General features: G+C 36.6%; 1 protein-coding gene across 1 annotated transcript in view; it reads right to left on the bottom strand.

The window, feature by feature from the left end:
• Pde7b (phosphodiesterase 7B) overlaps positions 1 to 13,341 on the bottom strand; it is a 346,847-nt gene that overhangs the window by 228,339 nt on the left and 105,167 nt on the right. The window contains exon 2 of the mRNA XM_012514082.2: positions 9,057 to 9,117. Coding sequence (XP_012369536.1) covers positions 9,057 to 9,117 — 61 coding nt within the window. The remainder of the gene's footprint in view (positions 1 to 9,056; positions 9,118 to 13,341) is intronic.

Raw genomic sequence — 13,341 nt, 5'->3', positions numbered from 1 at the left:
TAAGTGACGTGTCCATCCATGACCACAGTTACTTGATGGTACTAGGCCTTTAGATTATTTTTTAAAAATGTACTTGGTACAAGGTCAACAGGGTCTCACTACATGGATCTGACTCATACTGATCCTCCTGTTTTCAGCCTCCCCAGTGCTGAGATTACAGGTGTGCACCACCACGCCCAGTTTGAATCGCCATCTGAGTGCACCCGGGGGTGGAGCTGGCACAGCATGCCTGGGATCAAATTCTGGCTGGGGAATTGAACCCTAGCCGCTGTACTCTGCCTAAGCAGGCACATTAGTGTGCTGAGCTATCTGGCCAAACCTTCTGTTATTTTTAATATGCCAAGTGGCTACCTTGATTAGAGATCTGATTTTGACTTAAAATAGATTATATATCTGAGAAAGAATTTATAGGCTTCAAAAGGGTCCATATATAAAAATCTCAGCTGATGCCAGTGTTAAAGTGAATATGTGTCACTTTTTCTACATTATGAAAAATGAAAATACTATTTTATCTCTTAATTAAGATACTGTATTTTTTCTTTTCTCTCTCTCTCTCTCTCTTTCTTTCTTTCTCTCTCTCTCTCTTTCTTTCTTTCTTTCTTTCTTTCTTTCTTTCTTTCTTTCTTTTTTTTTTGAACCAGGAATTGAACTTAGGCCCTTGCACTTGCCAGGCAAGCACTTACTCAACTGAGCTATCTTCCTGGCCCCCATACTGTGGTTTTGATACCAATGGGAAAACAAAAACAATATATATATATTTTTTAAAAAATTAAACCTAGAAATCAGATCTTCAGGGCCAGGGATGTAGCTCAGAGGCATAAGCACTTGTCTGATAAGCACAAGGTCATGAGCTTGATCCCTGGTACAAAAAAAAAAAAAAAATCAGATCTTAAGAGTCAAATATATATTGCATTTAAATTAGCTCATTTCACAAGTATCTAGTGAATAGTTGTATTTAACACTATCCAGTAGGTGTGAGTTTAGAGAGTATTCTGTTAACACTCTATGACTAAAGAAAAATGCTCGCCAACTAACTAAATACAAGGGATCAGAACTCTTTAGCTGGGACTTCGATCCTTTTTGGATGAATGGGAACAGTTAAACTGTCTGTACTCTGGTCTCAGATTCCTTTCCAGTGTATATGTTCAAGCTCTTTGTGGCCTGAAACTCCTGGACTTCCTGTTTTAGGGCTTTGGGCAGGGATCTTGCATTGCCTAGAAAGCCTTCACCTGCTCTGCTTTCCTATTTAAATGTGGATGCCTTCACATCCCTCCGGCCAACACACTTTATTTTCACTTTTGTACCTCTCACTCTCAAGCTCGTGTGACAAATATCAAGTTCAAGAATTGATTCTCACTGGATTAGAAACCTTCTGGGGGCAGGATCTGTTCCCACTGTTGTTTGTGTTCCCAATGTGCATCACCCAACAGATGGAAGCTGCTGGGTGTAAGCCAGTTAATGACCATTGAATAAATGCTCAGTTACACCTTTAGGTTACCACGCAATGTGGAAGAACATATTTAATATTTTGCAAAATGGCCTTACATTTATATAATGTTTTACTTTTTATTTGCTTTTCAAAACTTCCTCAATGTTATTAACCAACAATTTGTTTATTTATTTATTTATTTATTTATTTATTTATTTGCAGAACCGGGGATTGAACTCAGGCCCTTGTGCTTGCCAGGCAAGCACCTATTCTACTGAGCTATCTCCCCGGCCTCTGTTTTTATTTTTAAAAACTTTTTTCTCTTTCTTTTTCTTTTTTTTTTTCTGTGGTACCAGGGATTGAACTCCAGGTCTTGTGCTTGCCAGGCAAGCTCTTATGCCACTGAGCTATATCCCTGGCTCCAATAATTTATTTTTAATAGTTTCTATCAATGTTTACATTTTTGTTGTTCATAATTTATCTAGAAACTTCCTGATGCAATAATAATATTTAGGGTGGACATCATAATACAGATCTCCTCACAGGAGGTCTCATTCTATCACTGGAAAAACCTCAGGGGTACAAAGGACCAATATTTTATTTCTTCTTTTCATGAAATCCATGAATGGGAGCTTTAAGAGATGAAGAAATTTTTCTTTTTTTTTTCTGGCAGAGCAGGGGATTGAAAAAGATGAAGCAATTTCTACAAATACACATTCAAGTTTTCAGAGCTAACAGTAGAAGGCAAGACCTTGTGTGTTTGAATTGAATGTTAATAAGATATTGATTTTGTGGTATTATCTAATGCTGAAAATTAACAAGCTAGTTCAGTGATTTATAGTAAACTTCAACCAGAATTTTGGCTAATAGGAGCACCTTGCTGTGGTTCAGGGGTAATGTCAACTTTATTGGCTTTGGGATCAAGCTGGAGAGCTGGTGGAGCGCAGTTGTGGGTGGGGCGTGGCCTTGGAGGTCTGTATCTGATCCCTTGCCTTTTCCTGTCTGGCACATTTCCCGTGCTCTATCTCCCTGCCATCATGAACTAAGACAGCTTTGTTTCTCTCTGCTATGATGTCTCTGCCTGTGATGACTGTGGACTGAAACCCTGAGCAAATGAAATTTCTCCTCCTTTAAGTCGTCAATACTGGGTATTATGTCTCAGTGACAAGAAAGCTGACGGATGCATCTCCCTACATCTAAGACACATGGGAAATCAATTCTTATTGCACATCCAAATAACCATGCCTCTTGTCTGCATGGACAGAATCAGCCACGAAACAGCAGCAGAGTCTCAGAACACTTGAAATCAGAGAAAATACACCTTGATGAAGAGGACGGACAAAAGCATAACACTTTATATCATAAAATATATAAATAGCTGACATAAATATACATATGTAGATGTTATAGGTAAATGAAAATAAAGATATATTATAAAATACAATAATTTAGAAGTTAAGGCTTTCTGTTTGAGAGAATCCTACTCATGAATATGGGCAAAGGAGGAGGAGAGAGAAGCAACCAGTCTGATCTACAATTCTTTGAAAATTTCTTTTCCCCAGATTTATTATTTCACAGAGCAAGGTTAACAAATGAACTAAGAAGCAAGTCAACATGAATCATTTTAGATAATTTCTTTATGCCTTTCATTTTTTTGTACCTAACAGTTTTCTTTGTACTTTCAAAGAGCAAATTTTGTCAGTAATTTGCCACAGTTCATGCATCGGGAGATAATGAGGCACCATAAGAGATAATTTGTCGTCCTCTTCTCCTTTCCTTTCATATCCGAGCATTAGATCTATGTGAGGTCCGAGTCTTGATATATGGTTGTTGACTCTTGATACAACGTTATAAACCAAGGCCAATTTGAACTCAAGAGGAATCTTGTGACTAAATTTTAAAAGGGAGTGGGGTGGGATGCTAGGAAAAGATGGGCGTTCTGCACCTGTTGACCTGAGCCTAAAGAGAGGCAGAAGGCAGCACTTCAGTACAATTTTGTGCTTCACTTTATCATCCACATTTGCCTGATCGGAGCAATTTAAAGGAAGGAGCAGTGATACTCAGTGTAACCAGTTCTGCAAATGACACTGCACCCTGTGTACCTTCCCATTCAACACAAAGCATTCTTCTAAAGCTCTGCATGACTCCTTACAAGAATTGTCCATGACAACGATTTGTTCCCATTTAAAACTGCATTGAATGCAGTGCTTCAGAGTAACTTAAGCAGAATTTTACACTTATGTGTCACTTAAGGTAATAAGTTGGAAGCATAATTTTTGGTAAGGATGATTTATTCATGAAAGTTAGTGATGCAGATACCTCAAAACATGAAAACTATATTTTTTCAGAGTAAACTGAGGGTTCAGTAGTGGTAGAGAGAGTAGAAATCTGCATCTGTGTTCCTGGCTAGTGACTCTAGTCCATATTCTAGCTTGGCTGTGCTACAACTAGAACACAGGCATGATTCAGGGAGGCAGGCACCCCAAGCGGGTAGTGGGATGGGCAGAGATGGAGGAACCATGGAACCCGTCAAGATGTGGATATCTCAGATTGGATCTCAGCATTGGGCTATGGTGATGACCAAGGCTAAAGTTTTGGAAATACAGACTTTAAATGTTTGGTTTTATCACAAACTTTTTTGACTTATTCATTTAAAAAGTTCTGAAATTACCTACAGAAATATAAAATATATTCACAGTTGTTAATACTGGTGAAACCTAATAGTTTCATAAAATATCAAACTCCTTATCTTCTGTTGTTGGAGATAACATATTTTTTCAGTAAATGCTTCAGGAATTCATAAAGGCAGCATCAAAGTTTTCTCCACCAAACTAATTACTACCTTTGGCAATAGAGAAGAGACACTTTCTTGTGTTAATACTGAGGTTCTTTCTTGAAGAAATGCAAGATATGATCTCAGTTTTAGTGACTTATGTATTCATTCCTTGACTTCCTCCTGTTTATTTTAAATGAGTAAGGCGTTTGGCTTTCCTTTTTTTCCTTTTCATCTTGCACTGTATTAATGTGAAGCTGGAGGCCTAGGGAACATGCATGCTAATCGCAGGTTCGTCTGTGTGTACTGACACTCACGATAATTTCACTTGGTTCTTTTTTCATCTAAGATTTCAAAGGACCTTATAAGTGTTTGAATTAGAGTTTAACAGTCTTAAAAAATAGGGAAAGTCTAAGCCTTCATAGATATAATCTCCTTAAGGGTACAATTTTCACTAAGTGAGAAACTCAATGTCACCAACTATAATATTATCTTCACTCAGTATTACATGATAGATAGTAAAAAGATGGTATTTAAATGTAAAAATGTTCTTCTTTTGTGTCCTCAAATTAATAAGACCACATATTGTCATTAATTCTTTGTATTATTGATTTATATTATTATTTATATTATTTATATCACTAAGCAAATAAAAAATCCAACAAATTAGTGAAATTTACAAGATTAATAACTAATACTTAATGAACTGTTACACTGCCTAATTAATAAACTGAACTTTCATGAGTATCTATATTTTGAAAGATAAAGTATCTTTTAATTTACTTACACTAAATGACCAAATGATGTAAGATCCTGAGGCTAGATGTCACCTGTCACACTGAGTGCTCAATTAATTGGATGATTGTAGTAGTAATCTACAAGTGAATTACATAAATATATTTCTGATTCTGAAACTTTGTGCAATTTATCAAGTACAGTAAGGCAATATTTGATAGTTAAGAATGCTTTCTGGCAGTTGTATGCACCACACTATATGATTTAGAAGAAATGGAAAGAGGATTAATCTTATTTTATGTGAAGCCTAGCCTATAGGCAGTGGTAGACAGTCTACTGCTATCCTCCTAACAATTAACAGATGAAACAACTTAGGTATGACTCAAGACTGAGGTTCAGTCCCAATTGATGATGTGCTCTTGCCTTTAAAATCATCATGGGTTAAAATATTTTCTCTCTTTTTTTGCTTTATTGAAAATTGATAATTACATATCATATTAAAAATTATAGACAAATATTGAAATGTGAAAGATATAAGATGGAGACAGAGTAAATCTTAGAGAAATATTTCTGAAATGAATACATAGCATGAGATTAATAATAGATTGCACATTGTAAATGAATTATTTACAAATTTAGATGAATATAATAAATATTATCCAAAGTAAAAATGAAGAAATAATTTACAGATCAGTCATAATAATTCACTTTGTCAAAATCAAGAAAATTATAATCATCTAATTAGAATTCTCAAAGTAGAAAGGGGTAGGCAATAAATATTTAAAGATTTAAAATTTCTGCATTTAGTTGAATTTAAAACACCACATTTCCAAGAAAAATGAACCTTTTGCACAAGAAATTTGAATAAAATCATACCAAGATAAACAAAAATAAAATTGTCCAAAACATTGTAAAGAAAAAATCATTAAAGCATATACATAAAAAATGTTAGCTGTGGAAGAACAAAATTAAATAACACCTTATTCCACATAAGAAAAAAGACCAAGTATGTAAGAAACCAGACTAATTAAAGGACTGAAAGGAAAAAGATCTGTCCTCTTTGAATTTTATACTTAGCAAACATACCTTTGAAAATTAAAAGTAAGATATTTCCTAGTTATACAAACTCAAAATATTCTAATACCTCCAGATGTATCATATAGGAAATAAAAAAGCATAATTCAGTAGGCAAGATAAATTGCTGTATGGTCCTGGATAAAGAATAAAGAGCTCTCAAAATTATAGTTATGCAGGACTATTAAAATATATTAGATGAACCCATTTAAAAGGTCATTAAAGATTTCTATGAAACAGTATCAATCTTATGTCGGGTTATATACTTTTTTCACGTATATGTATGTGTGCATGTGTAAAAGACAAGGAAAAAGTAATATAAAGTCAATGGAAAATGGAAATTGATTTAATAGAATAGTTGAAAACTACAGTCAAATAATATACTAAGTGTATTAAGGTACCTGTAGTACCTGTAGTACTAGATCATTTGCCTTAATTTTCTTACTTGTGAGGTAAGTACAATAGCACCAACACCATCTGGCTTTGCAAAGCATTAATTGATGAGGAGATCTGAGGTAGTGGTAATAACAGCTTCTAAAATCCATGATTAGGACATATGGCCGGACAAAAAATTTTTTTCTGTTTTTATTTTTATCTACCTACTCACCTGCCTATCTATCTATCTATCTATCCATCTATCTATCTATCTATCTATCTATCTATCTATCTATCTATCTATCTATCTATCCATCCATCCATCCATCCATCCATCCATCCATCTATCTATCTATCTATCTATCTATCTATTTATCTATCTATCTATCCATCTATCTATGTTCAGTATCACAGAATGTTAGAGTTTTTGAGAAATTTTCATGGTTGGAGGAATGGAATCTTGGGTATTTGGAAGGGTGTCTAGATCCTCCGTTGTATTCATTGGTTATATGCTTCCACTAAAATCTTCATTTTTCCAGTGAATGTGTTATTATATAGCCACAATCTTTTTTTTTTAATTTTAGGGAAGGGTCTACAGAGTGTTCAGGGTCTCACTACTAGATCGGACTCATACTGATCCACCTGTTTACAGCCTCCCAAGAGCTAGGATTACAGGCGCCTGCCACCACACCCAGTCTGTATAGCCACAATCTTAACTAAAATAAAAATATGTGAAACCTGTAACAGAGAGGTTTAAAACAACAGTATAAGAAAATAATATTAGGATGGTATAAAAATGTGTTTTTAAATTATGAGAAACCTTTGATTACTTGTTATATGATTATCTTTATTTATAAATAACCAAGATCAGGGCTGGCCAACTAGCTCAGCAGATTAAAGCACCCATTTAGGCAGATGCAGCGGCTGGGGTTCAATTCCTGGCCTGCCGTGCCAGCCCCACCACAGGGCATGCTGAGAGGGAGATTGAGACTGGGTGTGGTGGCACGTGCCTGTAATCCCAGCTCTCGGGAGGCAGAACACAGGTGCCTCACTACGAGTCCGATCTACATAGTGAGACCCTGTAGGCCCTGTACTAAAATAGAACAAACAAACAAAAACAAGATCTTCCTTTGGTGCTATTTATCTTGCTGTCTACTTTTGGGTTTTCTTACCAATAGGTTGCCAAGATACAAGATGGTATAGTAGTTAATAGAAACTAAAATGAATTGTTCTTTGCTTATGAATATGATTTAAGATTTAAGCAGATAAATTTCTACTGGTCTATTGATGGAGCAGTTAATACTTAAATTGTTTTCTTCTCCTATTTAATTTCTTATAACTTTATATATTTTTTTCTTTTTTTCCATAATTTTATTGAGAAACAGATAGCAATGAGACAGTTTCAAATCAAATTAGTAGGACAGTTTCAATAATTAACACATTGCAATTGCTTTCTTAGTGGTTATTCATTGTACAAGATGCAGACATGATATCCTGTTTACAAACATTTTAGAACAAATCTTTCTATTCATTGAATTAAGAGAATGTAGCTGTATATCCTAACTATTTTGAATATACAGATACAAAATGGTCATTCATTTGTATCCTTTTTTTGGTTCAGTTTTGTTGTTTAAATATTACAGGTGTGTGAATTCATCTTATAACTTGAAAAAAAATCAATTTTTCATGCCTGTAGCTTGTAATCTAAACAACTCATTTGAAGACAACATTTTGCAGTATAAGAATGATTGTTGAATTCCCACTAATTTGTTTCATGAAATGCTGCATTGTTTCTTATTGTTCTCTTACTATTGTTTATTCTATTTAAAAAAGAAAAAGAGTCTTGCAATGAAAAAAAAGATTTAAGCAGATTAATGTGAAATTTTATGAAAATAAAGCTGAATGATCTTTTTATTACCTTTGCTACATTTTGTTTCTAGTACTATAAAAAATACAAAGCCCATTGGACATATTTTGTAGCTTACAGAATATCTAAGCATCCAAAACTAAAATTTTATAAGTTAGGAACTTCTCGTTATGACTGGAACTATTTCTCATTTTGAGGTAAAATCTGTCACATCCTCTGTACTTCTTGCTGACTTATGAAATAAGAAAAAATAATACCAACTTCATTTCCTAATAGAATAATGTACATTAAAGGTGTCTATAAAAGTTATTGCTGTATTGTCCCCCAAAAGCAAATGATGATTACATTATTGATATTGTGTTACAAACACATTGTGGGTTATTGTTAGGCTGACTTCAGATTAGTTCAAACATAAATCTCTTCCGGGCCATGGAAGTCAAGAGTAGTTTGTGCTTTTGTAAATATGCTATTTTATTTATCTCTTATCTCGGACTGAGTTACAATATGATTCATCTTGCCTTTGATTGCAGTTCACATTCCTCAATACAAAGCACTCAGTACTATGTTATGCTGATCATCAAAGAAAAAATTCAGAATGCTCAGAAACATGCTCCAAACTGACAGTTACTAAAAGGTAAAACCTTTTTTTTTCATCATCAACAATTCCACAAACCTGCTAGGTCTGCTTATAAATTCTAAATCTCTCTGAAATGGAACAAGAGACAGACAGTAACTCACAGAACATCAGAGCTTCCTTATGACATCAACACACTTAGTGAATTCCAAATGAAAAGTTTTCTTACCTAGCATGCAAACACATTTGGCATTCTGATCAGGGTTATCAAACAAGATTTCGCCACACCTCTGAAATAGAAAGATAGGCATAGTTATTTTAAGGATTTTTATCAGGATTTCCAATGTAACCTATTCATGTGAGCTGACATTTCAGTAATGTTCCCTGGATTACTTGAGTTTGGAGACCTAATTTATTCATTTATTTATTTATTTAGTATTTAGTATGAGGTCTACAGGGTGTCACTACACAGATCCTACTCATAGTGATTCTCCTGTTTTCAGCCTCCCAAGCTCTGGGATTAGTCTCAATCACTGTCTCAGTGTGCCCCTGGGGGTAGGACCAGCATGGCAGGTTGGGGACTGAGCCCTGGTCCCTGTGTCTGCCTGAGTAGGCACTTTAATCCACTGAGCTATCTGGCCAGCCCTGAGTTTGGAGTCTTGAAGGAGAGATCTTGTTGTAAAATACCTAAGGGGTAATTTAGAGTACATGGTTCCTGCATGTCTCACTCCCCTGTCTGTAAAAGTTATTGCTATATTGTCCCCCAAAAGCAGATGATTATTACATTATTGATTCTTTGCGCTCCCATGAAAAATCATGTCTTGAGATGCATTTGGCTTTAGCAGTTTCTTTCTCATTGAGAGATATACAGTCTATTAGGTTCAGTTAATAATGCTCAGAATTGCTCCCTATTACCCACTCTATAACCATACACAGACAATATCAAATGTAAAGCAAGGTGACTAATATTTAATCCATGAAGTGTGTGTGTGGGGAGGCAGATAAAGAAACCAAAAAGTGGTGCTCGAAATGCTTTTGCTGAACCTACAGACTCATGGAAATATTAACTTCCTTGTCCATATATTAGTTATAATTTGCTCATTAAAACATCTGTGCAAGGCAAACTCCAGCTATGGAGTTATTGTAGAATAGGTCACATTTGTGTGTACCTGACACCAATTGGAGAATGCTATCTTCCATTTTTCTGTCACAGTTTTCTGTCACCAACAGGATTTTGATAGGATGGCCTAGATCTGACATCAGAATAGGGTTATAAAAGATGGTGGGCATTAAACTTGTGGATTCTGTGGGTCTTTTCACTGGCTGCACTGTCGAGAATGAGTTTGCTTTTCTACTTTAATAAGCTTACACTGACTGCGGAGCACTTTTTGCAGAGTGCTTTTTTTCCCTTTTCTTGCCTTTGATGCCTTTGATAACTCTCATACCTTTTACAAATGTAAATCCTTCCCATTTTTTTGTGTGTCTTGTTCAATTTTTTGAAGAGGACAACAAGAACCTGGAAGGGACCCCTGGGCATTCCAGTAATTGTGAACAGACTGGATTGTCTTCCCCAAACCCTTCGTCTCCCACTCATTTCCTTTGATTTTTAAGGTGACTGAGGACTTCCTGCTTTCACTCATTTTCCTTTTTCTGTAGCCCTTCACAATTTGGCTAATCTCATTCCAACTATCTTTATTATACTTACACTTAATATATTACATGATAGAGTAATATAAGAAAACACTCCTGGATCTGAAGATCTATGTTTTTCACACCTAATTATGAAATTCTTCCTTACAAAGATGAGGAGGTTAAGAGGGGGGAAAGATGACGCCCTTACCTTGAAATCAATCCATTTTTAAGCTTATCTACAGCTTGTACAAAGGTATGGGCAATTGGCCTCGAGATATGAGAAAGAAGAAAGGTTCTTTGCTGAGTCAAGAAGATGGACTAGGGAGGAGGGAAGCTGGGTGCAGTGGAAGGCAGAAAGAGAGCGATGCATTCTGGATGTAAAAGAGCACTGACTTCTGGGTAGAGAATCTATCATGAGCCTCTCCCCAGCTACACTGAAGGCCTGGTGTGAGGTTTATCATGCCACTTCATCTCTTTATGCTTCGTTTCTTTGTAAATAATACTGGATTGTAGATACCTGCCATCAACTCAGGTCATGGAGCAAATGTGCAGATTAATGATCCATGGAATCTGATCCTATTTTTGTTCCTGTTCTGTTTGTATTTTGGCAGAGATTAAAGCTTTTCAAATAGCTATTTGGGATCTATTTTCTGCATCAACTTCTTTTTAAAGTAATATCTTTTATGACCTGAAAGAGTTAATGATTATTTTTAAATGAAAGGTCAGAAGTTTCTTAAATGTTTTCATCTCGGGGGCAGAACCAAGTGCTAGGAATATGTATCAAGCTGTAGCTCAGGTTTCACAAGGGTATGACTCAGGAATGCTCTCTTGCCCTTTGTTAACAGCAAGGCCCACACATGTGCTGCCATAGGAAGGCTTTCCCTCTCTCACCGCAGGGCCTTCCTGGGGGGATGGTGGGTGAAGCTCACACAGCTTCACGTGACTCCAGTAGGCAAGGGCAGTCTCTTGGCAAACATATCAGTCTAGGCCCAGAAGGTCTTGCTTTCTTTCCTGGCCATGAAAACTCCTAAAATGCCCATGAAGCATTCATTTTTTAACAGCCATGGCCTGCCTTTGTTCACTGACCAGATAAACTCATGACCAAGGAGCAAGGGCAGGTGCTGTGGCCCTGCTGATGTGGAGAACAGGGCTTTCCTCTTCCTTGCCTTCATCTGCCTCTTCCTCTGAGAAGTGAGGGAGAAATTTCAACCAACTTTTGATTTGCCCTCTTGGTGAAATTATCTGAGGATTTAACAGATTTAAAAACAAGGCCCAGAAGGGAATCTGATTGTTCTCAGCATTTACAAGAAACCAGATTCTTTCCAGAGCCTGTTTTCATTGATGCCAGTGTTTACCAGGTCCTTGCTGCCAGGCTCCTGCTGGTTGTGCAACCCAGAGAGATGACCCAGTTTAGGAGATTAATTAGGCTAAGCCACAGGGCCTAACTCTTAGAAAACTGCAGGCTCTGCCCTAGGGAAGGTTTTGAGTTCCGCGGGGTTCTGAGTTGCTGAAAGCCTACTCCCTCAGCACTCTTGTCATGCTCACTGGAACGTCCTATTCCCGCACCTCCCTGGGTAATTCTGACTTTGTACCTAGTTCTGTTCATTAATGATCTACCTGATTCTTAGATCCCCATCTCTCACTAAGGACTTCATCTTTGCTTTACCTTCTGCTGTGCCTGAAATGCTGAGACCAAGTCACCCTGTTCTTGCCCATCTCTCTCAGTGGACACTGTCCCTGTCTAGCAAGGAATAGCTATTGCAATGTCTGTCTGAGGGATTTGGAGCCCTGCTGGCAACAGGGAAATCCCTCCAACATATGATCTCCTTCTAAGCACATGATCCATGTGTGCAAGGCTAGTGCCCTCAGAGATAGTAAAGAATCAACCTGTGTTTATCAGGCCTCATTGCACCCTGGTGCTAGGAACATGAAGGACATCTGGAAAGTAAGTATCTGAGGAGTAGCCAACATTTATTGAGCTAACACTATGGCTTAAGCATTGTTTAATGTGTTGTCTGTGTACCATTTGATGCTCTCACTATATCCCTTTAACAGTAGAAAACTGAAGCATATACAGTACCCTCCTTTAGGGAACACCCTCCTCTAATGAATGAAAGAATCTATGCTGATAGCTCACCTGATATTGAACCAAATTACACAGTTTTTCACACCTTGGTCTTTGTGTTTTGCTGTGGTCAAGTAGACTGCCTCTGTTGATGGCCCCTCTTTTACCTGCTAACTACTTGCTGTTTGCAAGAGCTGCCACCTGTAAGAGCTTGGGTGTTGGCTCAGACTGACTTAATTTCAAACCCTGTTGGTACCTTCTCTTACCTCTTCTCATAGGTAACTTACTTAGCTGTGTCAAACCAGGACCATTGGAAACTTAGTTTTTAATTCATTATAAATAAGAATGTATTAGTTTAACCTATGGTAGATAAAATTAAAATACAAAAATAAGAATTTATAGGCTGTAAATAGGTGGATCACTGTAAGTCCGATCAAGTAGTGAGTCCCTGAAAACCTTGTAGACCCTCCTCTAAAGAAATATAAAAAAAAGAATTTATAAATGCATCCATTAAAAATACCAGTTTGATCCTATTTTTTTTAGTAATAATAAAGAAATATTTCTAATCTTAAAAGTCAGATCAAATCCAGGGAGACAGCTCAGCAGCATAAGTGCCTGCCTGGCAAGTACAAGGTCCTGAGTTTGATTCCCAGTACTGAAGAAAAAAAAAGTCAGATCATTTCATAAATTGTTCATTAATTCTCTTTGTAAAGATTTTTAGAGGCTTGGGAGATGGCTCAGTAGAATAAGCGCTTGCCTGGCAAGCTCAAGGACCTGAGTTCAATACCCGGGTCCACCAAAAAAAAAAAAAAAAAAA

The sequence above is a fragment of the Octodon degus genome, unplaced genomic scaffold (genome assembly GCF_000260255.1).
Source record: "Octodon degus isolate 3935 unplaced genomic scaffold, OctDeg1.0 scaffold00024, whole genome shotgun sequence".
Taxonomy (NCBI): Eukaryota; Metazoa; Chordata; class Mammalia; order Rodentia; family Octodontidae; genus Octodon; species Octodon degus.
Note: the sequence above shows the minus strand (reverse complement) of the source record. Positions and strands in the feature narration are given on the sequence as shown.